Here is a 26969-nt window from a genome sequence, read left to right on the forward strand (position 1 = left end):
AAGTACAATATGTATGATTGCATACTTTAATGTCTTAAGTTCATGACATGAATGTTATTTTCCAAAGCTAACGATTTTGATATTCTTCAATCGTAATGTGCACTGTCTTAATCCTTTTTTTTATTTGATGACCAATTACTACCCACATAGATGTTTTATTTTCATTTCATTAAATAGAGAAATGTGTTTCTTTTATTCCAATGAGGATATTTTTCTTTTTTCCCATAAGAATTTTTTTCTTCTTTCAGTCCATGAACAAAATTGATTTAATTTTTGATTTATGAAAGAAGTTCTTTTGATTTATGGATGGTTTTTGTTTACATGTACAACATAATTTACATAGGTCTTCTGATTATGAATGGACATAACAAATTCTAGGTCGTTTGTTATGTGTGTTGAACCTCTTTAATCATTCAAACAAGAGGCAAATGATGTGCAGATGAAATTCAAGAGAATATTAGTATAATAATAATGTATTTGAGGTGTTACGTAGCGGTAGACGTTACCCCGGTCCATCATCTCTTGTACAAATAGGTTTCGTAACAGCTTTTATCCAACGACATATATCGTACGAGAGTGATGTGACATTTTGTAATTGTTCTTGTTTTTTTTTTTTTTTCTGTTTTTGTATATAAAAAAAACATTATTTTTATGTATATTTTATATGCAAATGACAATAAATGGAAGTCTGATTATATTTTCGTCCAATTTATTAATTACAATGATAACTTAGGTAAAAGGTTATTCATAAATTGGTTACATTCCTTCTTTACTAATTTTTCATGTTTGAAAAATATTATATGTATATCATTCATTTATTCAACAATATGTAGGCCACTAGCCCAAATAAATAATGTAAGTAATATTAATAAATACATCTTAATTATGAGTAGTAGTAGTTATACCAAGATATTACTTTGTTTTTAAGTAAAAAAAAGATAAGTCTTCTCAGGTTATTGATTATCTTTTCCGTTTGTTTTTTACTGCAACTTTTATCTCCAATAATGTTGGTATTCGTGTTCCCGCCTGTAAATTAAGAAATAAAAATGTCCTTTGTGTTCCCTTTAGTAGTCAATGTTCTTAAAAATGGTTACATCAATAGATTAAGTTTATCTTATAATTGTTTAGTTCAGGCCCATCCCCAAATTTACATTTTTAATTCCAATCTTTATCTTTTTCATCGTAATTTAGGTGTTTATTGTCTCTGTATCTGTTAAACCAAACTGTAAGTGGCGGATGTGTTTCTGCTGCTGTTTCTGGTTTAAAAAAAAAAAATAAATAAATAAAAATTCAACATAAACTATTATAACAGTATTTGTATTTATTTATTCAAACTTTTAGGAATTTGTAAACTAAATTATTATTCTAAAAAAAACATCTGGCTATCATATCAGGTATGTTGTCAAGATAAATTATGTTGATATTTTGAATAAATTTTTTATAATTTGGTAATTAAATGTAAAACCATATGTTAAATTCAAGGCTTTTGGAACAAAAAAACTCAATAAAAAACATCTTTTTATACGATCAACTCTTAATTAATTAAAAACATTAAACCAGGTCATTCCTTGTCTTAAATGTATGTTTTGTAGTAAATTGTGATAAAAAGAGAGAAACGATGCACATTTTTAAACGTTTACAGATAAAAAAAGTTATCTCGTATAGTATTTATTTAAACATTAAATGTAGTTTGTGACTTTAAATTAGATCTTAAAAAAATGGGAAAAAGATACCAATTTGTAATTTGAGTTTTTAAATGTGGCCCTCTGGAGGTGATAAAATTTCCTCAATATGTCATGTGACCATCAAATTGATCAATCTTCCTTGACGAGTTAAACTCATGAATATTAAACCCACAACAACATAAGACCTTTGACCATGCTTGACCAATCACGGACAACATATAGAGAAGAAAGCATAGAAATATTGTACAATAATATAATCAACAGTTCATTTTAACATAATTTGTGATTGAACCACCATTAGAATAATATAATCTTCTTCTACATATTTTTTTTATTTTACTAAAAAAATCGAAATTGGTTCTTACAATAGTATAAATTTGAATTATTTTATACCAAACATTTTTTATATTTGGGAAATTTCAATTGCAATGGCGGCCACTACTAGCAATTCAATGTGTATGTTGTATTTTAAAGATAAAGAAAAGATGACACATTAAACTGTTGTTATCCCAGCAGGGTACAGCCCACTCAAGACTAGAGAGGAAGAAATATTGCTGGTACCAGTACCCTTTGAATGTGTTCACTAAAAATACATTGACGGTGAATATTTTAGGGCAAATCACTATTTAATCTATGTTTTGTTTGCTATGTTAGTATAACCAAATTTCTATGAATTAATCTTGATTTTGATTCTTGAATACATACATGTATACCACCCTGTGAATATGTTGACTAAAAATACATTGACGGTGAATAGTTTAGGGCAAAATCAACTATATTATTTAATCTATGTTTGCTTATGTTAATATTACCAAATTTCTATAAATTAATCTTGATTATTTAATCTATGTTTGCTATGTTAGTATAACTAAATTTCTATGAATTAATCTTGATTTTGATTCTTGAATACATATACATGTATACCACCCTGTGAATATGTTGACTAAAAATACATTGACGGTGAATAGTTTAGGGCAAAATCAACTATATTATTTAATCAATGTTTGCTTATGTTCATATAACCAAATTTCTATTGTTCTTGATTTTGATTCTTTAATACATAATGTTTACATTATTGTTACTGGTACATCATTATGTTATTCTTTAATAATAATAATTAATAATATATAATAATATAATTATTCTGATTATTTAAATGACTATAAACATACTGTACATTAGACATCAGTGCCATGTCAAATATCTTTTTTGTTCATGTTAATCAAATACCTGCAAATTAATGTATACTTAATTTTAAATATTTAATATTTATTTATACATTATTATTACTATATTGTGTTTCTTGATTAGCGATTAAATTAAATTCTGTAAATATACAATTTATATCCCTGTCATGTAATATATGTCAACAAATATTTACTCTGCTTTTCTCAATCAATGTTAATCAAAATTTATTTAATGTTATTCTTGAATGAGCTATTTATATTTGAGAAATATTAAACAACAGTACTGTATATCATTATCTAACTTTCAAGTGTTTTCCATATAATTGAAGATAGTTACAGTATTAATACATTAACTGTAAATGAAAACTTATTTTCATTAAAAGTTGATCAATTTTTCATTAGAAACTTGTGTGTGCTACAATATTATTACTATATTATTACTATAGAGATGTTATGATAAAAATGTATTAGAGTATGTCGTTGAATTCTACTAGCTTTAGATGCCTAGCCCTGACTTTTGGGTTCATAACATTACAAGTAGAAATGTGTTTCTGGAGAGGAGAGCATCCGCTTGTTGTCATTATTACAGATGAACTTTAGTTGTAGTAATATAGTAGCAGGAGAGCATGCTATTAAGAGTGTATTTATTTATTGCCAGCTTACAGTTTAATACATGAATTGTTCTAGAACCAGAGTTTGCATTTTCATGCTTGATTTATTGTTCATTCGTCGTCGTCACTGCTGTATGGCTTGAATTGAATGTAGTTTGGGCGGAACACATCATGCATGTTGAACAGAGTACGCATGAGCGAACTCCAGTTAAGGTCAGGCGGTCGTGGCTTTGGAAGTAAGGATGACCTTGGCCAAGGCTTGTGCTTTATAAACATCACAAAGTATTAGGACATTTAGGTCAGCCGTATTGAAGTAGTTCTTTCTACATTGAAATCACAAGCCAGGCATGAAAGCTTCCATAGATATTATATGCATAACAAAAGGCCCGGCTATGTGACTAGCAATAGATCGCAGCTATGCTATATCAATCACTTGTACAAATACTTTGAAGAAACTAGGACATATGTAACACACTTGTACTCTCTTGGATTTGTATACTTCATTTATAGGGGGTAAGAATTTAATTACATTTTTTTTAAAGTATTGACTCTATACCATTGAGGATGTTACCATCATCATGCGCTATATTTAATATATGGACAAATATTAAATTTCCAGTTAGTATATACAGTAATATAATTCTAGAATAATCATACGCTAACCTTTTTAATCTGGTAGTGTGAATGTATGCAGTAGTATTTATTCAGTGAAGTGTACACATAGCTGCTTAGTTGTACTATTGGACTTGTGGTTCTCACTGTGAGAATAGGAGTTTAATATCTAACATTAGGTTTCTGCGTGGTGTCTTTACTGACTGTGACTAAAAATAACTCACATGAGGTACTTCTATTGGCCTGATGGCAGTACATCATATCTATGGTGAATATTAAAACTTTTAGTTTTATACTAATAGGACAGGTATGACCTATTAAATATAAGTCATTAATAGTTTAATAAGTATTTATTTTATATGTAAAATAATGTGATATTTATACTACTTATGAAAAAGTTTTTTTAGTAACATTAGTAGTCTATTTTATATTGTACTTGCATTACATACCATACTGTATGTAATGTTTCACATACCAATTTATGAATATATTTATAATTTATATATATTTATAAATATTGATTAAATAGAACAAATTACATTGTTTAATTGGTATATTGTATAAAAAAGACTGAAACAGAATGTTACTAGAACAAATCTAGTTTGTTTCACCTTTGTAATTATTTAAATTAAGAATATATTATAACTGTGGGTTAAAGGTTCAACCATTATTTTTTCCTCTATGGTTCAACAAAACATAAACTACTTTTGAACCTTTTACCCATTGCTACACTGAAACCAGATGAAATTGTTTACACAGCTTTACATACTATTTTTAACATAATTTGGCTGTATTGAATGCAATGTGAAATATACAAACATCTCTAAACCCATGATTGAAAAGGTTAGTTTTTACTAATTATTGGTTTGAAAAAAAGAATATTTTCAATATATCTCTAAACCCAGTCTACACTATAAATGTAAAACCAGACAAAATATCATAAAACATTATTATCTAAAAAGATCAATTATCTGCAAAAATTTGTCTTTTTGGTGGTATATTCTTGAATTAAAAAAAAGAAATTTATATATAAAAATAAATAAAAATAAAAGTATACTGTAGATGTAAAGGCAGACAGGAAGGCAGAGAGAATTTTTATTTTTAAAAGTTTTTTTGGAAGGCAATCAAATTTAGAACCATCATAAATGAAATGTTATAAAATATTACTATCAAAGTACGGTACCATATTTTATTGAATAGTGAGTGAGTGAATGAGTTATATTTAACAGAAATATATTATGATAATATTACAACTATAATGGAATAATATTTAAAACATTATGGTTTAATGTATTTGGAAGTTGTTATGATTGAAACAGTGAAAGCTAGTATTGAAATATCTGATAAATATGCTATACACATACAGTATTATATTATAACAGATTATACTATAGTACTGTAGTTCACAGTTTAGGATTATAATGTTATTGTTTACAGCATTATAATGAAATTGTATGAAAAATGCTATAAATTCTCTCAGTATCTATTCTAATGTAAATCTAGTGTGTTTACAGTATAGTGGAGGAAATGAGTCAAGTGTACGCAGGAAAGAGGGGGCAAGTAAATATATAGATATTTTGGGTTTAAAACACAGTTAATGGTTTCAACATATTTCTTAATATACTGTTAAGTGTTCAATGTTTCCATTTAGATTCAAGATTAAAATGGACAATCAAGAAATCATTTAATTTAAATATGAATATGATTGATAAACACAGTGAAAACACTATTATAGTGCAGTGGTGGCGCCAGCGGGGGGGCCGGGGGGGCCAGGGCCCCCCCGTCGGGGAAAGCTGGCCCCCCCGTCGGGGAGTATTGGTCATATTTGACGGGGAGAAAAATATGATCATTTCTTTTCTGGTAAAAAATAAAACCATATTAAGTGTACTACTATATATTTTAAGTAACTGCGGCATTCCATTTTTGACGTACGTACGATATACTGACAGCGAAGTAAACGGTATGATGTGGTACGCATTTGTCTGGCGGTGTCTCTTTGTACGAATCTTTCATGGCTCACTGCGGTATACGCGTCGACATACATCCAGGGACCAAAATGTGTATTTTTCAGATTCCAGGCGAAAATCGAAAATTTATTTGCAACTACGCATCGACGTACGTTTATACAGGGATAAGGGTACGAGTTATGTTCTCACGGTTCAGTTTACGAATTGTTTCAATTTACCAATAACCCTTGGTGTACCGCGTATATGTCCGCTGTCGGTTGGTTGGCCCGAACCATAAAACAGGGTCTGGTCACGTTTCTTTTCGCGCATAAATCTTGATCTAGGGTAGGTGGGTGAATAGGGTGGCTAGCCACCTCCCTTAATTCTAAAGGGAAAAAAAAGATGCACCAAACCCATGACCGTCGCTAGACGCGGATTCGACGTACTTGACTCTTTTTAAGAAGAGTAGGCTAGAGCTATAGTTGTGTAAATAGGCCTACATAGTGAAATAACTATTTATGAATTCAAGAGTCTAAAAAGAAAACGCAATTTAAAATCTTCGGAAAATACCCACAACTGAGTTATTTTCAAAACACATGCACTCCCACTACCAGCATCACGTTTTCTTAGCTCGCTCCTCGTGTGAATGCTGACGTCATCACTCTCCAAAAAATACACCATTTTCCGCCCTGGTCCGTGTGCAAGCGTTAGCGTGGACCTGTATATTTACACCCCTGTACAGAGTAGAGTGTAATATCGTGAACTTTTTTCTCGCGTATGAAGGTTTTTTATATAATGGTATACAGTATAAACGATAAAAAAAACGATAAACATGATGTTCTTTTATTATTATTTCATAGGCATAACATAAACATGAAATGTCTTGTTCTATGTACACGGCCGAAAAAACGGCATTTTATTGATTTGTGTTATAGACACGGCGATTACGGCAATCATCATTGTATACGGTACTAAATTACATTGAGTTATTCACCCGGCTATAGGGTATATATCTGAGGTTAACAGACCACCAAAGCACAGTCGTACACTAAACACATGCACTATCGAGGCATTTTCGGATCAAAGTTTATTATTAGTTCGTCGAAAAAGATCCGTATTAGAGTATTTAGGAAAGATTTATTTAAATTTACATTATTATGTGACATTGTTATTAAATGTAATGGAAACAGTTGCTCTAGCCTATTAAACAGTGTGTACGCATCTATTTTTTCAAAATTTTTTGAGGCTCGGGAGGGGGAATACCCCCTCCCAAACCCACCCCCGCTTTCGCGCGTACGGCCCCCGTGGGGGGATTCGGCCCCCCCGTCGGGGAATTTGGCCCCCCCGTCGGGGAAATCCTGGCGCCACCACTGTTATAGTGTTGTTTACAGTGCATTCTATTCATTCAATTTATAGGCATAAATAGAAATTCCCCCCCCCCCCCCCCCCCCCAAAAAAAAATTAATGGAAATTACGAAAATAGTGAAGATATTATTTTAAAGGAAAATTGAATCTAGACTCTTTCTGTTTATTGCTTAGTTAATACAGAATTCTGTTGCTTGCCTAAAAAAAAAATTATATTATATTTTTTTTTAATTTGTGTAAGCGAATTAAACTCATATAAATTTGTAATTTATCCTAACTGAATCCAGTAATCTTTCATTAAAAATGTTCTTGTAAAATTCTTTGGATTGTACTGTACATGGTTGAATTCCTAATAATATCGTTATTGTGTATCTCCACTCATGATATTATGTAACATTAACATGATATTAAGATAAATTGTTCTAAGGTACCATTATAAAAAATTATTCTAGGCAGCTGGCTTTAGCTGATAATGAGTTATATCTATTATAAAAGCTTTTGTTTTATTGCAGAAGTAGTAGTACCTTCACCTTTGACCTACTTTTTTTATAGCTCTTCTAACTTTCTAAATACATAGCCAATACATGCGAGTAATTAAATTACAAAATAAATAGTTTGAAATAGTAAAGTTTTTTTTTGTTTCACAGTTTTTTTATGACAGGTTTGTCATTGATTATAATTATTTGAGATTCACTCTTCTGTGATGGGTTCCGTTTTGGGCAGTTTGCCAAATTTTAATAAACTATATTTAATATTTGTTATTATTCCTAGTACCCTTTATTCAAGTTAATTTTGTTCTAGTATGCTTATTCAGATAAGATAATGGATAGTTTTACACATTTTTAATTACAGTACATTTCTGCTAAAAAAATTGACATGTTAAAAAGTTAAGTTGAATGCATAATTACATTTGTTTCTTTATTTCCGTTAATTATAAATAAATTGATTTGTAAAATTAGATAAATTAGCTTTAATTGGAAAAGTCCAGTGAAAGCAACACAAAATCTGTGAATATTATTTTAAAGGGATCTTATCTATATAATCCAAAAGTCAATTTCAATTATAAATGCAAACAAATACTGTGGTATCTGCTCAACATTTACCATTTATTATCACATAACTTATCTACTGATTTCTATCTATACACCATTTATTCAAGTCGCATTCAAAATGGTATGCCAGATCAATTACATCTAAATTTGTTGCTATAATCTCAGTATCATTATTTGAACCACAACCATATTAGGGCCTGTTTAGACCTACAGATTTACTCTATGCTTTCGTATTGTACGCGGCGTACAACTCCGTAGGTCTGAACCAGGAACAGATTAGCGGAAGCCACCTCTTACGACACTGATCTTTCGTTCGTTAGGACAGCTGACGCTACAAGATGAATGCCACTTACAATACGAAAGTCATGCATCAATGATTTTGACCTCTACCGGTATCCAATCAAATTTGCCCCTGTATACCAGATATTCGCCCCCAAATCGGTGAAGCTTTAGTTTCAAATGAAGGCGTTAGTTAGGAATATCTGAACACTTTACTGTTACGACGCTAATTATAATATGACATTACTTACGAAAGCATAACTCCCTGGTTCTCAACATACCTGTAAACTAATATTGATACTTAAAGGAAAGGAACACCCTAATATCTTACCTAACTATTATAAAAGTAACCCTACCAACTTAATATTCAGCACAATTTATGTTTAAATCGGATTTGTAGTTTTCTAGTAAACAGGATTTTAAAGCTGTTTTCAAGACATTTGAAAATCGCCATCTTGTGCTCATGGCAGCCTGTTTGTGACGTCAGATACGGCCGACGAAAATTTTAAGATTCGCGGTTGCATTCAGCGCTTCTATTGGCTAAGCGAATCCGCTAATATGATTGGCTAATAACGCGACATGCGGTCATGCAGGACGGCGATGACACGGTATGAGCATGCGCTGGCTTGGTAAACAAACCTTCGATCGATCTTTTCTTCTGCAAGCCAATTCGTAAATCTTTCAGCTATTGTTAATCTATTGTTACTTTTATTGCCTAGCTGTTTCAAACGGGATTTGGTAGGGGAATTAACTGGCAAACCTTCGAAACGGAGGCTGTTGGTTGACGATGCAGTGTCTACTTTATTTTCGTTCAACACGAGTTCTAGGCCTAGTAAGGCATACAGTACAGATACACTGGCCGAAAGTACACCATTCTTCGACGGCTTGTTATGCTCGAGAATGTTCTTCTTCTCTTCTTTTTTCCTCATCAGCACGACGCAAAACTAACTCTCTTTCTGTATATTCTGGTTCCAAATTTTTTGAATTATAAAAACTCCAAGCCATATTCCGAAAATATTAGGTATGTTAGGCTATTTAATTGATTTTATTTATGGTTATATCCCGCACTTCCATATTGAAATACTGTACTAAGACGATGGGCGCTTGGATTTGCTTGAATGCGTCCACCTAATCTGACGTCACATAATTGCTCTTAACCTGTCAAAATGGCGCTGTTCAATTTCCGATATTTTGTCGTTTAAAAGTCTATTTTTTAACTAAATTGCTTACTATTGTACCTTGAACCATTGTAATCATGTTTTTATTACATTTATCTATAAGCACAGTGGCACATTTAGCCCAGGGTGTTCCTTTCCTTTAAGTACATAACATGCTGCTAGCACCAGAGAATCAAAACATCTATTCCATTCACAAAAACTAAAAACCACCACCAATTTCATTTTTCCATGAAATCCTCCTTAGTTTATATCTGAAAGTTTGTTCTTAAATAACCTGTGTACAGTATCCCCTGCCAATTATTTCTCAGGTCAATTCGGGTCTTTTGGAGCTTGCTAAAAATCTAGATGGATAGCCATTAAAAACCAAATAATATTTTGGGGGGGGGGGGGGCTCATAAAAACCTGAAACCATTCACCAAAACAAAATTAATTTTTTTTTTATGGACCGAGCTTGGCATTCATCCTCGTATTCAAGTCAACTTCTAACCAAATTTCTCTGACTGTTTGTATCTGCCGAGCTTGTTTCTTTGTATTCGTACATTAAAATATGAGACCTTTGTATTCCTTGTTTTGCTTCAGTACTACTATTGAGATTGAATACAATATAATTTTCTATAGCTTAACACTAGGTTCATATGTTATGGATGAATGAACATTATGAGTACTTATGTAACATTGCAACACCAAATATGGGCAACGAAGAGTAAACAAACTATTATCAATATGTTATGGTCCTACAATACTGTACATTTTTCTCTTAGCATCAAGAGTTATTTAATGTGAAATTTTGTAATTGTATATTCCGAATTTATTATTGTAGTTTTTATAGATTTCATTTCAATATTTTTTATTGTAATACAAACGTTATTAGCTATGTGCTATTGTTTTTGTAATTTTATATATACCGTAATAAATAAATGTAAAATTTTATATTTGTGTGTCCAAGACAATAATTGGTGATAAACATTTTTAAATTTAAATGACAACATACAGTATCTGGTCTATTGTGCACTTTTCAAAACTAAAGAATGATGTAACATGCATGATAGTTCATTGGCATTTTATATTTATATTCTTTACGTGTTTATATCTTACAGGCTCATGTTGGAGTCCGAGAGGTTGATACCTTACGTTATCTCCCTCCCACAGTTCATCTACCTCATGCTAAGCACAGAGCTTTGTGGCACCCCTGTATGGAGGAACGAAAAATGCCTAGTACAGTACAGCCCCTCAACGACGAAGAATCACCCATGGATGGGGTTGCTAGCGACACAACAAAATTGAAGGAAGAACCAGATATTATAAAAGTGAATGGTGATGCACACACTGAAATCGAAGAAGACGTTGGGCATGATGAAATCCCCGACTCGCCGTCAGGGAATGGCGAGGCTTATCAGTGCAAACTTTGTACCTTTATTGCGCCGTCACCTGCAATATTAGAGGAACATAGAAATGTGCATCTTGGACGTAAACCGTTCAAGTGTGACGAATGTGGTTTTGCAAGTGCCTATCAAAACACTCTACTGCAACATATGCAGCTCCATCGGGAAAACATACAAAAGGGACCGGATTCTCCGTCGGAAGAAGAGATGGACGATCATAGCAGCACGAACGGCAATGATGCTTTACACGCTCAGGAAAACATGCAGAGTATGCTAGAGGCCTCCGAACAGGATGGCATGGTACGTGGTGATAGGCAACCCTCTGTTTACCAATGTAAGTTATGTACATATATTGCTCCAACTAAGACGCACCTTAACGAACACATGAATGTGCATTCCGGCAACAAACCATACAAATGTTTGGTTTGTGGATTTAGCAGCTCTTTTCGTAGCAGTTTGATGCGCCATTTGATTGTTCATACGGGTACGGCTAAAATGTTTAAATGCGATCGATGTTTGTACCAAACGCCGTATAAATGTAACTTGGTCACTCATCGTAAAAAGAAGCATCCTGAGGCAATGTACGGTGTTGATTTTGGATCATTCCTAACAGACGACATCAACACCAGCAAAATGACTAGTCCGTCAAAAACTATGGATATAAACAGTATGTATACGTCACCTCTTACGACTGTTTTTCCGGGCGGAGTAATGACAAACTCGGTTGGTGTTAATCGAATCGGTAATGTTTCGCCCATTATTGATCCTAAATATCAACATGCTATTGATTCGCATCACATGTTCAATCATTCTGGTTCTGTGCCAAACAGCACATTGAACCAAAACTCTTATTCTCAGGATTTACCAATGCCCGATGAAAGCTCTCGGACATCGCCGGGTTCGACAGACGGCTATACGCTACGACAAGGAAACCCAACAGTTGGGAGCACAGCTTCCCATACTGAATCTACCTCAGGAAATACTACTGGTCACAAAGACCAGTCCCAGGCTATTGACTTTTCAAATACGGCACAGTTAAGTGCAGAAGATAGTTCAGCTGCAAGTGATAATAGTGGACCCATAGTGTCTGATGTACAGTCTCTTACAAGTAGCCCTGGTGGAATTACATCGCCCATTCTATCCCCATCTGATAACATTCCACCCAATACAGCCACTTCACCTTCAACCATAAACGAAATCTCAGTTATTACCCCGTTGCAACTTCAACAGCAAAAATCGTACGAAGAAATGTTAGAGAAACCATTTGGTGCAAAGAAACGAAAACGCAAGCCGACGCCACTTCCTGCTACTCTCGGGAAACGTTACACAATGGAGATCAATAGGGAGCGGGAAGCTGCGCTGGCGAGAAAAGCTTACGAAGAAGGACTAACCGGAAGATCGGATGGCGATGTCCCATACTTATCAGCAAGACCAATCAAATCACGTATTTTACCAGCAAATGCATTTATTACTTCTACCTCAGGAAATTTAGATCATACAGATCCTTCAATTCAGGCTGCTTCAGACGTAACAAATACCTCAACATATTCACTCGGGAAATCCTCGGAGTACCGGCATGGCTCCGAGGAATCGTACTACTACCGCACGCACCAAGAGAAAGGGCCCACAAGCACTCAGGTTAATCATTTCGGAAAGAGAACCGTCGAGACTCAGACAATTCCAGGTGGGGACAATGACGGCGAGAATTCGGCGTCGAAACCCCACATACAGACGTGTCCTTACTGTGGTACAATGTTCCCGGAACAGGTTATCTACAGTCTACATATGAGTTGCCATGGCACCGAACATCCTTTTCAATGTAGCATATGTCAGTATGTGTGTCGAGACAAAATAGAATTTACGTGTCATATAACACGAAGTCAACATACAAGATAATTTAATGTGCCACTAAATATATTTTGAATAAATTTTACTATTTGTTTAATCGATAGTTAATTTAAACAGAATGGTTTTTATTTTCTAAATTTTGTACCTTTAGACTTTCCTTTTTTAGTTTACAAGATCTTAATATTGAATTGTGCAACTCGATTATTCCTAATGATTCTGAAATGTAGCAAATATTATTGAGTTGATATAATAAATTAATAAGTTGAGAAGAAATATTATATAAAGAACTTATTTTTATTTAAAGGACTGTTATCAAGTTCACAATTGCAATTCTTAAATTAAACAAATTTTAATATTTCCCCACGCATAAACATAAACCATTCTATTTATAGATATTTTATTTATATATTAACCAATCAGGGTAGAGTAATAATAATTTGATTGGTTAGTTATCATTTTTTTGTTGCAGAACATTTTTATTTTTAATTATTTTTCTTTGTCAGCTGAGTTTTGTGCCTTTCTGAAATTGCAACTAAAAGTTAATCATGTATTGTATTGACAATACATGATGATATACATATAAACATACAATGTTCATGTGTATATCTTATATATGTATTATTGTAGGTTGAGAATACCTACACACATATCATTAATGTGTTTGTGTATGTATAACATATATATAGTAGAACCATGCAATTACAGCATTAAATTTGCAAAATCTTTTTTATTTGAACAACTCGCCAACTTTTTGTAATTGCAGTTCTACTATATATAGGTACACATACAAGAGGCATTGATGATTATGACATCGTGTCTAAAACAAAAAAAAAGAAAAACGAGAAATGTCGATATTGAAAATTTCAAATTTAAATTATTTTTTATTGTAATTTTTTAACTTGCCTACCTCAATGTATAAAACTTGTATGTACCTCAATATTAATACCAATATAACAATACTATTATATTTATATAGTATACATGCTAATATATTAATGCTAAATATAACATAAATGATACTATGTTTATGTGGCATACATGTTCATTCTAAGGTAGCCAAGAATACTACTATTTCCATGTTAAACTGCTAAAACAAAATAATAAACATTTCTTACATATCTGGTATTTACTAATAGTTTGTCCTACTTCCCTTTAAAATAGCAAATTATTTTTGGGGCTATGTTGATTTGATGACGACAGTGTACAAGAAGCATCCTCGTTAAACATCTCTAGCCTAATAAATTCACTAAAACACTATTTACTTTTGGCTATACGTATTCACAATTCATGAACACTATTGCTCCTTTTGGCTATACGTACTCATAATTCATGAACACTATTTATCCTTTTGGCTATACGTACTCACAATTCATGAACACTATTTATCCTTTTGGCTATACATACTGTCAATTTCAGTAATGTCTTTAAATGCCCCCTGGAACCAATTATAACTTTATGCCTCTAATTAATAAATATAAAATTACTAACCATTTTAATTCATATGAAATTTACCCAATTGAAACAGCAAAGGTTTTTTTTTTATATTCACTGATTTTACAGATTATAAGACATTTTAAATTAATTGAAAGAGAAAAAATTGATAATGTTTTGACCTCTCTTCTGCTACTTACATTGCTTATCACAGAATCAACACAATTTCCTGGGATATACTTGCTTCCTTCCGGTATAATCGTCAAATAATAATAAAAATTGTTTCAACTCTAAAAATGCTAGCCTATACCCCATGTAACCTCCTTTTTTGATTTCTTGGTACCGGTACTCGCATAAATGTTTTTTTTTTTTTTGGTTTTTTTTTTTACATTCCGTTAAATACCAAACTAATTATAATGTAAATTATTTAATAATCAACAAATGATAAACTATTTCTAGGGGTGTCTTTTTTTAGCCTATGTTTTAAAGCATCATATTGGACAGTTGCCTATATTTGGAAATTGTAGCCTATATAAGATTTTAAACACATAAATTCTTCGCACAAATATAATATATTATGCATTCATTGTACAGTAGTATTGACCTCATGTAAAATGTGAGATCTGGCAAGGGACTTAAGTTGACCTGGACTTGTGCTTAGGGTGACCATACAGTCGGCGGCCACACGCTGGCTGTATTACGCCTAATACAATCATATTCACCAACCACTTGGTAACTAGCCTTCAGGCCAAGTCTCTAACAGACAACTTGACCTTAGTCTGTTAAAGGTATTATGCTTTTATTGCCCAGAGTTGACCTCTGCTGAGGCCTTTGTCCAGGTGTTAGGGGGTAAAACTGAATGGAATATTTTGACCATTCTTTTTTATTGTTCGGTCAATTACCCTTGGTTTAAAAATAGTTTAGAAGTCACTGCAATTATTAATTATTATTATTATTATTATTACAGTTAAATAACTTAAAATAATATTGACATTTATAAACCCTCTAGATGTAGTTTAATAACCACTGTGCTTTTTAAAGAAGACAAATATTATAGTTTTTGAAATAGTTAGTCTGGTTTATGAAATTGTTAAAAGCTATGTGTCATATCTTCTCACACGTGACAGACGCCATATTGCAAATATGCAATCTTTCAATTCCAATAAAATGGTAAGTTAGAAAGAATAATACCATGTTTGTTAAACATTAAATGATTAAAAATTTCAATTTACCAACATTTCTCGTTTTTCAAATATAAATTATAGATTTCCGTATATGATTTGTAAATTGGGTTTTTAATAATTGGTGGTTTTATTAGGGCGTGTTAAAAACGGGTTAAAATACAATTTATGTTCTGAAATTTTTTTTTTTTAATAATGATATTCTAAAGCTGCATCAAGTGTACAATTGTGTAATTTGCAGATATGTTTTATGTTATAAATTTTATTTTTAGAAAATGTTGCAAATAATTGAGTTTTAGAAAAAATTAATTATAATGGCAGTGGATTCTAAACCTGTATAATTCAAAATATTATTGGTGTTGGGCAAAAAAATAATTTTTTTCATAAAACCAATTTTATTAATGGGTAGTATAAGGTTGTCTAACTTTTATGTTACCATTCAAACATACATAAGGATGAAATTGTTTTAATTTTTCATTATTTTAATATTGGGACAATGTCCAAGGACATCTCAGTATAAATAGCTAAGCTATATTTAAACAACTCTTGCAAAGTAACAATAAAAGTCTTTTAAATGAAAAGTAACAATATTTTAAATTGTTGAGAGAGAAAAAGGAGGAAAAAATGAATAATTTAGTTTTTTTGGGTTATTACAACTATCGCAAAAATTATCTCTGTGTTTGCGGACAAACAAGTCTAATAATTTGCTAACATCTGAATGAACAGCAAGTGAACTATATCAATGTAAAAAATTCCATTAGTTGGCTCATTATTCTAAATATTTTTTCTAATATAAAACTCATTCCATGTTCACACCTCATAATTTGAATGTTCTCAGTATTTTTCTCATAATTGTTTATATTCACGTTCATTTCGTCTGAATTTACTGTATGCAAAATCCTTGTGCCAACGGACTTTGGTCTTGTAACTAGTTTTTTATTGATCATATTAGCAAACTTACATAGAAATCTACCTCTTAAAATCAATTCATGGTGTTAATCATGATATTAATGCCTGGTAAAATAAATATTTAAAAAAAGCAAATATTCTGGAAAAAATAATGGTTTAAAATACAAGTGCCAAATGTATGTATATCATTGCCTACAATTATTCATGTTTAAATTGATTTTTGATAATAAAGAAATTTCTGTTTTAATTGAATATTATGTTTGATGGCAATTAAAAAATTACTTTTTTAAGTTATGTAAATTGAAAAGCAGTTCTACATATAAATTCTGGACAGTCGGAGTAGATGTAGTCTCTAAAAGCTTGTAATTTGTTGAGTAAACTCGCAAGTGCATTATGTTTTTGCATGGTTGTTCCTAGCTAAATACTAGCTAGTTGTATATATATTAATCGTCATATTCTTTTCAAGTCTATTGTATGTATTCATAGACTATTGTTCAGATATTTTCTCATTCTATCTTGGTGGTGTTAAAGGTGTGTTACTGGGTTGTTTTTTTTAGCAGTAAGTTTGGGTAATGGGGGTGAATGTTTTAAAAAAAATTCTTTTAAAGCGAGTATTTTGTGAAAAGCCTTGCAATATGCGTGTCAAACCACTGTGTTGTCATGTGCTTTGGTTGTTCACCTGTTGCTTATTTGTGTTTGTGAACTTGTAAATCCAAAATGGCCTTCTTGCATTCTTTGTTTCTAAGAAACATCAATTTAAAAAAAATTATAATTTTACAAAATTGATATTTAGTTATATTTTTCAACTACATATTTTCATTTTTTTTGTGGGGGAGGTTGGGAAGGGGTGGGGTTAGTATTTGCTTGGATAATTTAACACAAATTTAAGCGTATATATACTTGGTTATATTTTTTTGGTAAGATGTTATTTTGGAAGACAGCAAATATTCGATGTCTGTTGTCATTAAGATCATTGTTAAAATTTAAATAACTATAAATATGTTCTTAGTGTTGGTATTACAAAATAGATAATTGTTTTATTATTTGATTTATTTAATAATTAATGTAATTTTTTGGTACGTTGCTAAGAATACGAGAATGATTGTTTTATTTTGCATCATTGTTTGAAAGGGAGTGAATTTACTAGGAGTAATGGATGCAGAATTATTAAAACTCCACATAGTGGATTCGCAATGATAAATTTTCCCTAACATATCTACCTCATTTGTACAAAAGAGAAGCTCGTTGTTGTATAATAAATGTATTGTGAGTAATAGAGTAAGTAAATATTAACTGAACTCGAGGTTTCGTTTGTCTTTCTCTGCGTTTAATCTTTACATTTTTTAAAATTATAATAAGTAATACAGGATTTTAAAACCAAACAAACATGGATAGATAATTTTTCAAAAACGGTTTCTGGGAAAATATATATACCTCAGAAATGTCACTTTATTTACCTCGATAATTTCTAGAAATATAAAGGAATATGGGTCATTATTTAGTAGTTGATCTTCACATTGAAGATTTTTGAAAATTTTAAAAATTTTATTTTAATTTCAATAAAAAATATTAAGGAGTTGTTTTTATATAGTAAGTTTATTAGCAAATTCTGAAAGACAGATGAAACCAAATAATATCGACGATTCAAATTTTATAAAGAAATGATAAAGAGTACTGAATAATATAAATCATTTCTATAGTGAGATCAAAAACTAGTATTATTTTTATTGTAGAAGTAGCTACAAAAAGAAAACTTATGATTTGAATCATGGATATTTTTAAGGGCGTTTAATGTGTTTAGTGTTATAAGAATATAAGAACTTCTTTGTAAGCTCAAAGTATTAGTTTTTAGACTTTAAGCGTAGTGCCTAAGTGGCGTTATGCTACAATTTATCTACCTCAGCCTAATGCAGTGTCTGCACACTGTAAAGGTATATTTTGTGAGAAAAAAATAAATAAAGTCAGAAGTATAGGTGTTAATATTTTATTCTGAATACTTTTAGACACAAATAAAGAGGTACAGAGAAGAAGTTTATAAGTTTGTACATTATTTGTATTGGTTGCCATACCGACGTATCATATTGTAGCCAGACAAAAATAACTTTTGAGTGATTTCTGTTTTTTTTTTCTTTTTGTCTTTTCTTTGATTTTGGAAAGAAGCCTGAAATATATGACAATACTGATGATAAGGGCAATTTCTTGTTGCATTTGTCTTTTATTCCTGTTGTCTCTATTTTTACACTTTTTTTTGCGGTGCGTGTCATCAGTGGCGTATCCAGTGGGGGGGGGGCTGGGGGGCCCGGGCCCCCCCTGATTTTGTGTCCGTCGGCACATCATCGCGTCCGTCGGCAAACAAAGGTGCCGGGAAAAAAATAAAGTTAGGCAAATAAGAATAAACTATTATTCTGACAATAATTGAACTGTAAACATAATTCTTTTGAGTGTTTGTTTATTTACATATCATATCAGATCCCTTCAGATGATGGAGGTACCTCCATGTTCAGATCAACTATTTTTTATTTTCATTACATCTAACCAAACACGTAAAAAATGTGGTCAAAATATCTTATCATCTAGCACGTACGTACGGCCGTACGCGCTAGATTGTTTACTCAAAAGTCTTTGAAGAACGGTCCGGTGACCTTATCCTATTCAACCTTGTTTTTGCAGTTGAGCCTCTCATGACCAGGGATTTGTATGTCTTCCTACGCTAAGATTATATAGTTCCACATGCCATGTGCTTTTTTTCTCGTAAGATATATTTATTATAAGTGCCAAAAACCCGTTTTTTTCTCGATATGAGGCCTTTATTATTCGAATTTTTTAAAGAAAAAGCACACATACCATAAAAAATATCCATGAATTTCATTTTTGGAACAGAATATTCCGTGAGGCTCAACTATAAAACCACCATTTTGTGATATGATGTCATCGTAAGCCAATCAAAGCTGAGCTTTCTCGTGATTGGCATTGTTCACGGTTGAATGATTTTGGATTCTGGCTGATTTGATTGGTGGATGCGAATCACCCGCAGCGGAATGTTTTCTCTCGCGCGTGCACTAGAAGTTGATAATACGGTCTCTCTGATCGTTACTACACAAAATTAGAGCAATGAATTTGTCCGAATTCCGTTAAGTAAACAACTTCATATATTTTATAAGCATTTAATAACATGTTTTATTGATATTTCCAATGGTGATATATAAAATAAATTACTAAAAAAACGTAATTATATGTAATTATTTTAACCAAAAATGGCGTAGGCCTAGTTAATAGAATTGCCGACTGGGGCCGAAAAATGTTTTACTTCTTTCGTGGCTAAAAACGATAATTTTCGGCGATGTTTTAGACCCTATATTTCGAAAACTACAAGTCAGATTTCCTAATTTTTTCTTTATTGTAATATGAATGCAACATACTAACAGATAATGTTGGTTTGGTTTTAATTTTGCATCGTTATCCCATATAAGACAATATGACTATGCAATCCTAGAACCGTATATTGATCAGGTGTATGTACAGATAATGACACTAATTTTGTCGGCAAATTGGCAATTCCCGGCCCCCCCAACTTCAAAATCCTGGATACGCCACTGCGTGTCATGCGAGTTTGTTCCACTAAGAAATGTTGATTTATTCAAGAAACTGACAGTGGAATAGGCATTATCTAGCATGGTAACGCAAACCAGCGGTAAATATGCTCAACTCATGACGATTGTTGCGCCTTTTTTTTTGGAAAACAAACCCTCTGTAAAAATCCTGGCTTAAGATTATAGCCTTACATTAATTCCCCAGTGGCGGATCCAGGATATTGAAATAGGTGTGCCCAGGGCCTAAAAATAAAGAGCTGAGCTTGTGATGTCCTATCTTTTGCATTACGATTTGCGTTAGAATTAACTGTAGGGGCATGAATTAAAAACATATGCTTGTACACTGCTTCATTGCTCCTTGGCACGTGGCGCAGCGTGTTGGACTACTGATCGTGATATCGTGAGTTAAAATCCAACGCTAGTCGTATTGCTTGTATCTTCATTAGGCAAGACAATTTACTTACGTTTGTCTCTCCACCCAGGTGTATAAATGGGTACCTGGTATAATTGCGCTGATTACTAACTGCATTATAGAAGTATGTTTCCATACATCGTTAATTGGGGTGCTTACAAGTTTTGTGCAATAAGCGCTATATAAGAATGAGGTATTATTATTGATTTAGAAGGGATTTTATTTTTATTTTTTCATTTATTAAACTTGATCATTGCACATAAAAAAAGCGAAAAGAAAGGGATGAACAGGTGACAAGCACCTCTATCCACATCCCCCCTTAACATATACATAACAGGTGACAAGCACCTCTATCCACATCCCCCCTTAAAATACACATAACAAAACAATAGTATAAATATAATACTTTTAATTGAACTTCTGCATCAAATGTAGTTCAGATATGTTTACCTGTAACAGGTGTATATAAGTATTTCCACGAAAATTGTAGGTTTGCCAAGATCTGTGACTGATGACTGGCTTCCAAGAATTTCATTACAGTATGTGTTGTTTTACATGGATGAACATACTAACACATAACAGTTGAAATATAACTAAAACATCATTGAGTTTTGAGAATCATTTCCTCAATATGGCATCATATTCTTGTTACAACATTAATGACTGTTTAAAATAAATGTAAAATGTAGTTTATGATGTTATAATAAAGGTCTTTGAATGTGCAAGATTCTTCCACAAGAGACCTACAATGTTATTCTGAATTGACTACATTTTCAAGCATTATAATCATTGTCTTAGTTTGTAGTTCTGCATGTATAGTATTACCAACTCTTAGTAATAACATTTTCCCCTCAGGTGGTATTGTATGATTTTTTCATTTTCTGTTAACTAGCTTCCACTATGCATTATTCACATTGCTGAATATAACAGTATAATTTAAGTAAATGCTGATTGCATTAAAGCATTGGTAGGATATATTTGATTGTTTAGTAAATATTTCAGTTTATAAGGGCAAGGTCATTTGCTTAGCCTCTTATCTTTAATTTCAGCATTTCATGTTCTATTCATAAAAAAGTTGACCGATAACAATACCCATTATTCAAAACAACCGGAGCATAGCACATGAAAAATATTCATGCGGCAAGACATTGTACAATGGGTTTTTGGATAGGCAAATGATTGAAGTCATTTTAGAAGAGACTATAATGTTCAAAATTTATCAGACTAGTAATAACTACATCCTTACACTAATTCATTTCAACACACCGTGATGCATTAATGCTTAATTCAAAATATTTTTGGATGAAATTTGTGGAATTCTACTGTAATACTGTTACTATAGCCCCTTTCTGAACAAATGGCCGGTAATACTCCTGATCATGCCGTTATTGTGCCCTATCTGAAAGGGTCGCAAAATGACCGTATACATCTAGTAATATTTGGTACTATACCTGCATTTTTTTTTATGCTCGCATTTATAGTATTTTATTGCGGTTAATTTAAACATTGTGCAGTCACATGTATTGCATAAAAGATGCAGACATTGTTATTGTTTTAGTTGGACTGTTTAAAGTGGCGTTCTACAGGTTATCTTCCAGTAGAGACAATAGGTGAATTTGGGATATATGCTGTACATGGTTCTAGTAATGATATCACCTCATTAGTGAGAAAACAGTATTGCATACTGATTTCTAAACTAGTTTGACAAAAAAAGTGTGATATGCCTAAATATGGTAGTGATATGCCCAAATATGGTAGTGATATGCCCAAATATGGTAGTGATATGACATCATGTCCATATATGGGCACATCACATTTTTTTTTGTCAAACAAAGTTTGATAGTGTAGACAGAATTTAACATGAAGTAGCTGCAGCCCCCATACAGTACATTATTGTCATTTATATAACACCCATATAAATTCCTGTCATTTGATTGGACGAATGTGGGTTACATGGCGTGCAATAGTACGCACTATTCAACGATCGTTAAATAGTACTTTTTGAAACATTTTTGTGTACGAAAAAAAAAGGTCTAGATGTTATATAAAACAAATAATGAATGTTTTGTATTCGTGTAATGGTACAAATAATGGCACTTGGTGAATGATGAAAGGTTATATCAACTCAGCTTTGCCTCGTTGATATAACCTTTCATCATTCACCTCGTGCCATTATTTGTACCATTGCACTCATAAACATTCATTATTTGTATACTATGTGCTTTGACTGGCTCACTACAGTATGAATGAACATACTTCTCCAACATCACTTTTTTTTTGTCCTAAATAAAGGTATATTCCCCCAAAAAGTACCTAATCATGGTAGCAACATCTTTCTAAATATAGATTCATTACTTGTACTGGAATACTCTATATACAAAAGGTATTGTTAAATAAATGCCGACTCAACCTGAATTTCCACTCAAGTGCACCCATGTACAATGTGAAACTATTTTCGATCCCCGGGGAATATTTTCAAACAATGCCATTGAATTTATATTCTTTTATGTGCATATCTGAATTTATGATGGGGAGCATAGTTTAAGCATTCAGTTTGGGAAAAATGAAATCAACCTGAATAACAAGCCATGATTTTTAATCATTCAATCATCCGAAAATAAAAAAAAAAAGGTTTTTTTTCAAGGTTATGGGCCTGCTTCAATGAGTTCACTAACAGTGTGTATTGTAAATGTAAATCCACATTCAATCTACAAATCTTCTTGAACTTACTATTACCCTTGACAAATTATGATGCAAGGCCAAATTAAGATATCAAAATTGCTAGGACCAAATGAGGGTGAGAGATCTCCCCTTGAAAATCTGAAGAAAAAAATCAGTATATTTATAAGTTGGAAAAGCTCTCGAAAAAATCCGTAAAAGCAGCAGCTGATATAAATGTTTTCAGCTTTAGGTTTGGGTCTTTTTGTTCATATATTAATGTGAATTTCATTAATAACCATTGAAAATGTTATCTTCTTATTGTTAAGTGTTTTAATAATTTACGTATACATATTGGTTGAAGTTGAATTGAATGGTGACACTATTTTCATCTGTTAAAAAATTGTTCTATTTTACAAATTTTTAACAAATAAAAATATAGCTATTCAACAAACATATAACATTCATTGTGTTTTATAACGTACACGCCTTTAGTACTTTTATTCAATTTATCTGCTGCCTCTTCCACCTAGAATGAGAAACAGTTACAAACCTCAAATTTACAAAAAGCTTAGCATGTAGTACTACCCCCAATTGCGAGAATTGGGAGAAATTAATACATAGCACATAATATGTATGTATCAACCAACCAAACAAGGTTACACTTAGGTGTGTTATGTTAATAATTAGTATTATATTTTTAGACATCTTGTTATGTTGGGTATTATTTTACTTAAACAACTGTTTGAAAACAAAAATGTTTATTTATAAATCAATGGGAGGAGTACAAAATGTAGGCTAAAGCAATAATAAGTAGGCCTATTCTATAGAATAAGTAGGCTAATAATATTATTAGTATGACATAGTGATATGCTGGTAGTAGCAGAGCTTTGTACTCTTGGAGTGCAAGAACCTCAGAAATGAATTTTCCACTTTTTTGAAATGTAATTATCATTGTGAAGGTTATTTGTTTATTCGACCATTATGGTTGAAGGTTGGACAATGGCCATAAGTCATGGAATACTGCTCTATTGGTCACCCAATCAATTTTTATTGTGTGGGTCGAGAGTTTTAGTAGCACTGTGCTGTTGATAATTAATGTTAGACCTTTTCAAATATATTGTTGAAATATAATGAATATGTTTTGCCTAGCAATGTAAATTTTCTGTATTATTTTGTATTTTTACGTATAAATGTTTGTTGGTATTAACCTTCAAATCCGACTTAACATAAAATGTTTTCTCTACTACTAGTATTATGTATAATTATGGTTTTGTTGCAACAATTTACACTTTTTTTTTAGTTTTGATTATGGAATCTGATAAATAACTAAGATTACTTTTTCATACTTAAACGAGTAAAAAAAAATGTTGCAAGTTGAATATTAATCTTATCTAAATAATCTGATTGAACATCAGATACCAGCAAGAACTAATCTGCAGAATATTACAATAATTGAGTTTATCATATGTCTATATATGGACATTTCCATATGTCTATATATGGAAATTTCCATATGTCTATATATGGACATTTTTCAATTATTTTTACATTTTGTATTCACCCTCTATTTATTTAACAAATTATTTTGTTCATTTGTGAAAATATGTTTATGATGGGAGATCCAATAGAATAAACAAAACATTGATTATAAAATAATTAAAAAGAAGAAAACTTTTTTGTAAATTTCTATGAAACCGAGTATGAACGCCTCCCCCTATCGGCCGTTGGGTGCACTTAGGTCAACAAGATTTATTATGTTCATTTTACATTTTACTTTCAGAAACCAGCTGAATTGCAGTAAGACATTTTAGAATTATGATTTGTCAAGGTAAAGACCCTCAATGCATTAACATCTGACCCAATTCAATTTGAAATGTTTCCTCTTGGGCTTTCAGATTTTCTTTTACATAAGCCCCTTTTTTCACGAGTATGATCGTGGTAAATTAATGATTTATTGTTGAACTGGAATATTATTTTTTATTTTAAAATAATAATTATGTACATAAAAAACGAAGAAAGTTGTCCTGGTTTATTATTTTATATTTCAACTAAATTAAAAATGACAATTTGCTTTTAACATTAAAAAGTAGAGGGAATTGGGAACTTAATGGGGTTGTGGCAAAGTGTGTTGGATGTTGGACGTTGGACTACTGATTGACAGATTCGAATCCATTGTCCTCCTTGTATCAATCCTTGGACACTTACGTTTGCCTCTCTCCACCCAGGTGTACAAATGGGTACTTGGTAAGGTCAAAACACAACTGCGTTGATCACTGGCTGCAACATTGTGGAAGTATGTTTCAAGACGATCCAAAAAACAGAGGTATTAATGTGGAGCGCTCAGAGGCTTAGTACATTAAGCGCCGCTAAAATCATGTATTATTATTATATGAATAGTTAGATCATTCCAAATGTATGCCGAAACAGTTTTCATTTAAAGCTGACTCATTTATACACGTTTTTATATTTTGTCAATAAGGTTAAAAATGATTTCAACAGTATGGTATGCTAAGATTTATATACCATTAATTTATTAAACATTTAAAACCACATGTTGCCCTAAAAACGATTTTATAGCTTATTATGAGTTTAACCTCAGTAAACCTAGAATATGGATAGGGCAGAGATGCTAAGGACGGAGGCTACAAAAATTATGAAAATTAAATGATTTTTGTCCTTGAGCATAAATTATATAGCATATTGTACATAGCCAGTTTCCTTATACCAATATTAAGAACAAACTAAAAAGTGCATTCATGATTCAACAACTTAGGACCTCGAACTCTAACCTATACCGAAAAAGTTTTAATCCGAAGACTACGTCTTTGGCCGTATCACCTTGATATTTTATAGGTGTTATTCTTGCAATTAAAATGCTACTGTACGTAACCGACCGGATGTAACACATTCTTAAATTAAAACGACAGTTTTGATTTTACAGGTAACGTTAAGTAGAACAAATATTGGCGCCCTCAACACTGTTCCATTTATCATTGGTGCACTTTAATTGAACCGATTTATTTACGGTTGACCAGGTAATTGAACGCACTTTTACTAGTGATATCATTATCCTCTTCATTCAAGTAAAAACCAACTATATTTTGAATCAATCAATTTACATTTGTTTCGAGCAACGATAACAATGTTTTTCAAAAATGTTATTCAGTAAATAAATCATTTTTAATAACAAATCACAAACACGATAAAATGAATACAATGTGGTTTCAAACAAACAATTATTTTTGCTATGTGGTAGTAATAACAATGGAATAATTGAATTTGAATATTAATAATGGAGTTAGAAATTTATGTTATCTGCAAGTCTATGAGACATATTGATATAAAGTTTGAGGTAAACCACGTATATTAGTTCTGAAAAGAACTGTTGAGTTTCTCGATGTTTCAATCAATATGCTTTGATAATCCTCATATGTGACAAGAATAATTTTATTCTTCTACTATAGATCCTCAATATGATGTTGAAATAAAAATAGGGATATTACGTACACTTGTTATAACTTTTATTACACTCTTGATCTGTTATGTTAAAGGATATGTTTGTATTAAAGATATTCCAAGATGAAGGATAAAAGTATATTGATCGAAACGTTGAGACACTCAATAGTTCATTTCAGAACTA

General features: G+C 31.8%; 1 protein-coding gene and 1 long non-coding RNA gene across 7 annotated transcripts in view; one reads left to right on the forward strand and one right to left on the reverse strand.

Moving 5' to 3' along the window:
* Positions 1-13336, forward strand: part of LOC140047252 (uncharacterized) — a 40798-nt gene extending 27462 nt beyond the window's left edge. For 3 of the 6 annotated variants that reach the window (XM_072092160.1, XM_072092156.1, XM_072092155.1), the window contains exon 2: positions 11013-13336. In XM_072092160.1, the coding sequence (XP_071948261.1) occupies positions 11109-13193 (2085 nt within the window). In that variant the 5' untranslated portion in view covers positions 11013-11108 and the 3' untranslated portion in view covers positions 13194-13336. Of the gene's footprint in view, positions 1-3450; positions 3997-11012 lie in introns of those variants that run through there. The other 3 variants (XM_072092159.1, XM_072092158.1, XM_072092157.1) reach the window with 2 other exon arrangements.
* Positions 1-26969, reverse strand: part of LOC140047254 (uncharacterized) — an 81984-nt gene that overhangs the window by 26763 nt on the left and 28252 nt on the right. The gene's annotated exons all lie outside the window — the stretch shown is intronic.

Source organism: Antedon mediterranea, chromosome 4 (assembly GCF_964355755.1).
Source record: "Antedon mediterranea chromosome 4, ecAntMedi1.1, whole genome shotgun sequence".
NCBI classification, from domain to species: domain Eukaryota; kingdom Metazoa; phylum Echinodermata; class Crinoidea; order Comatulida; family Antedonidae; genus Antedon; species Antedon mediterranea.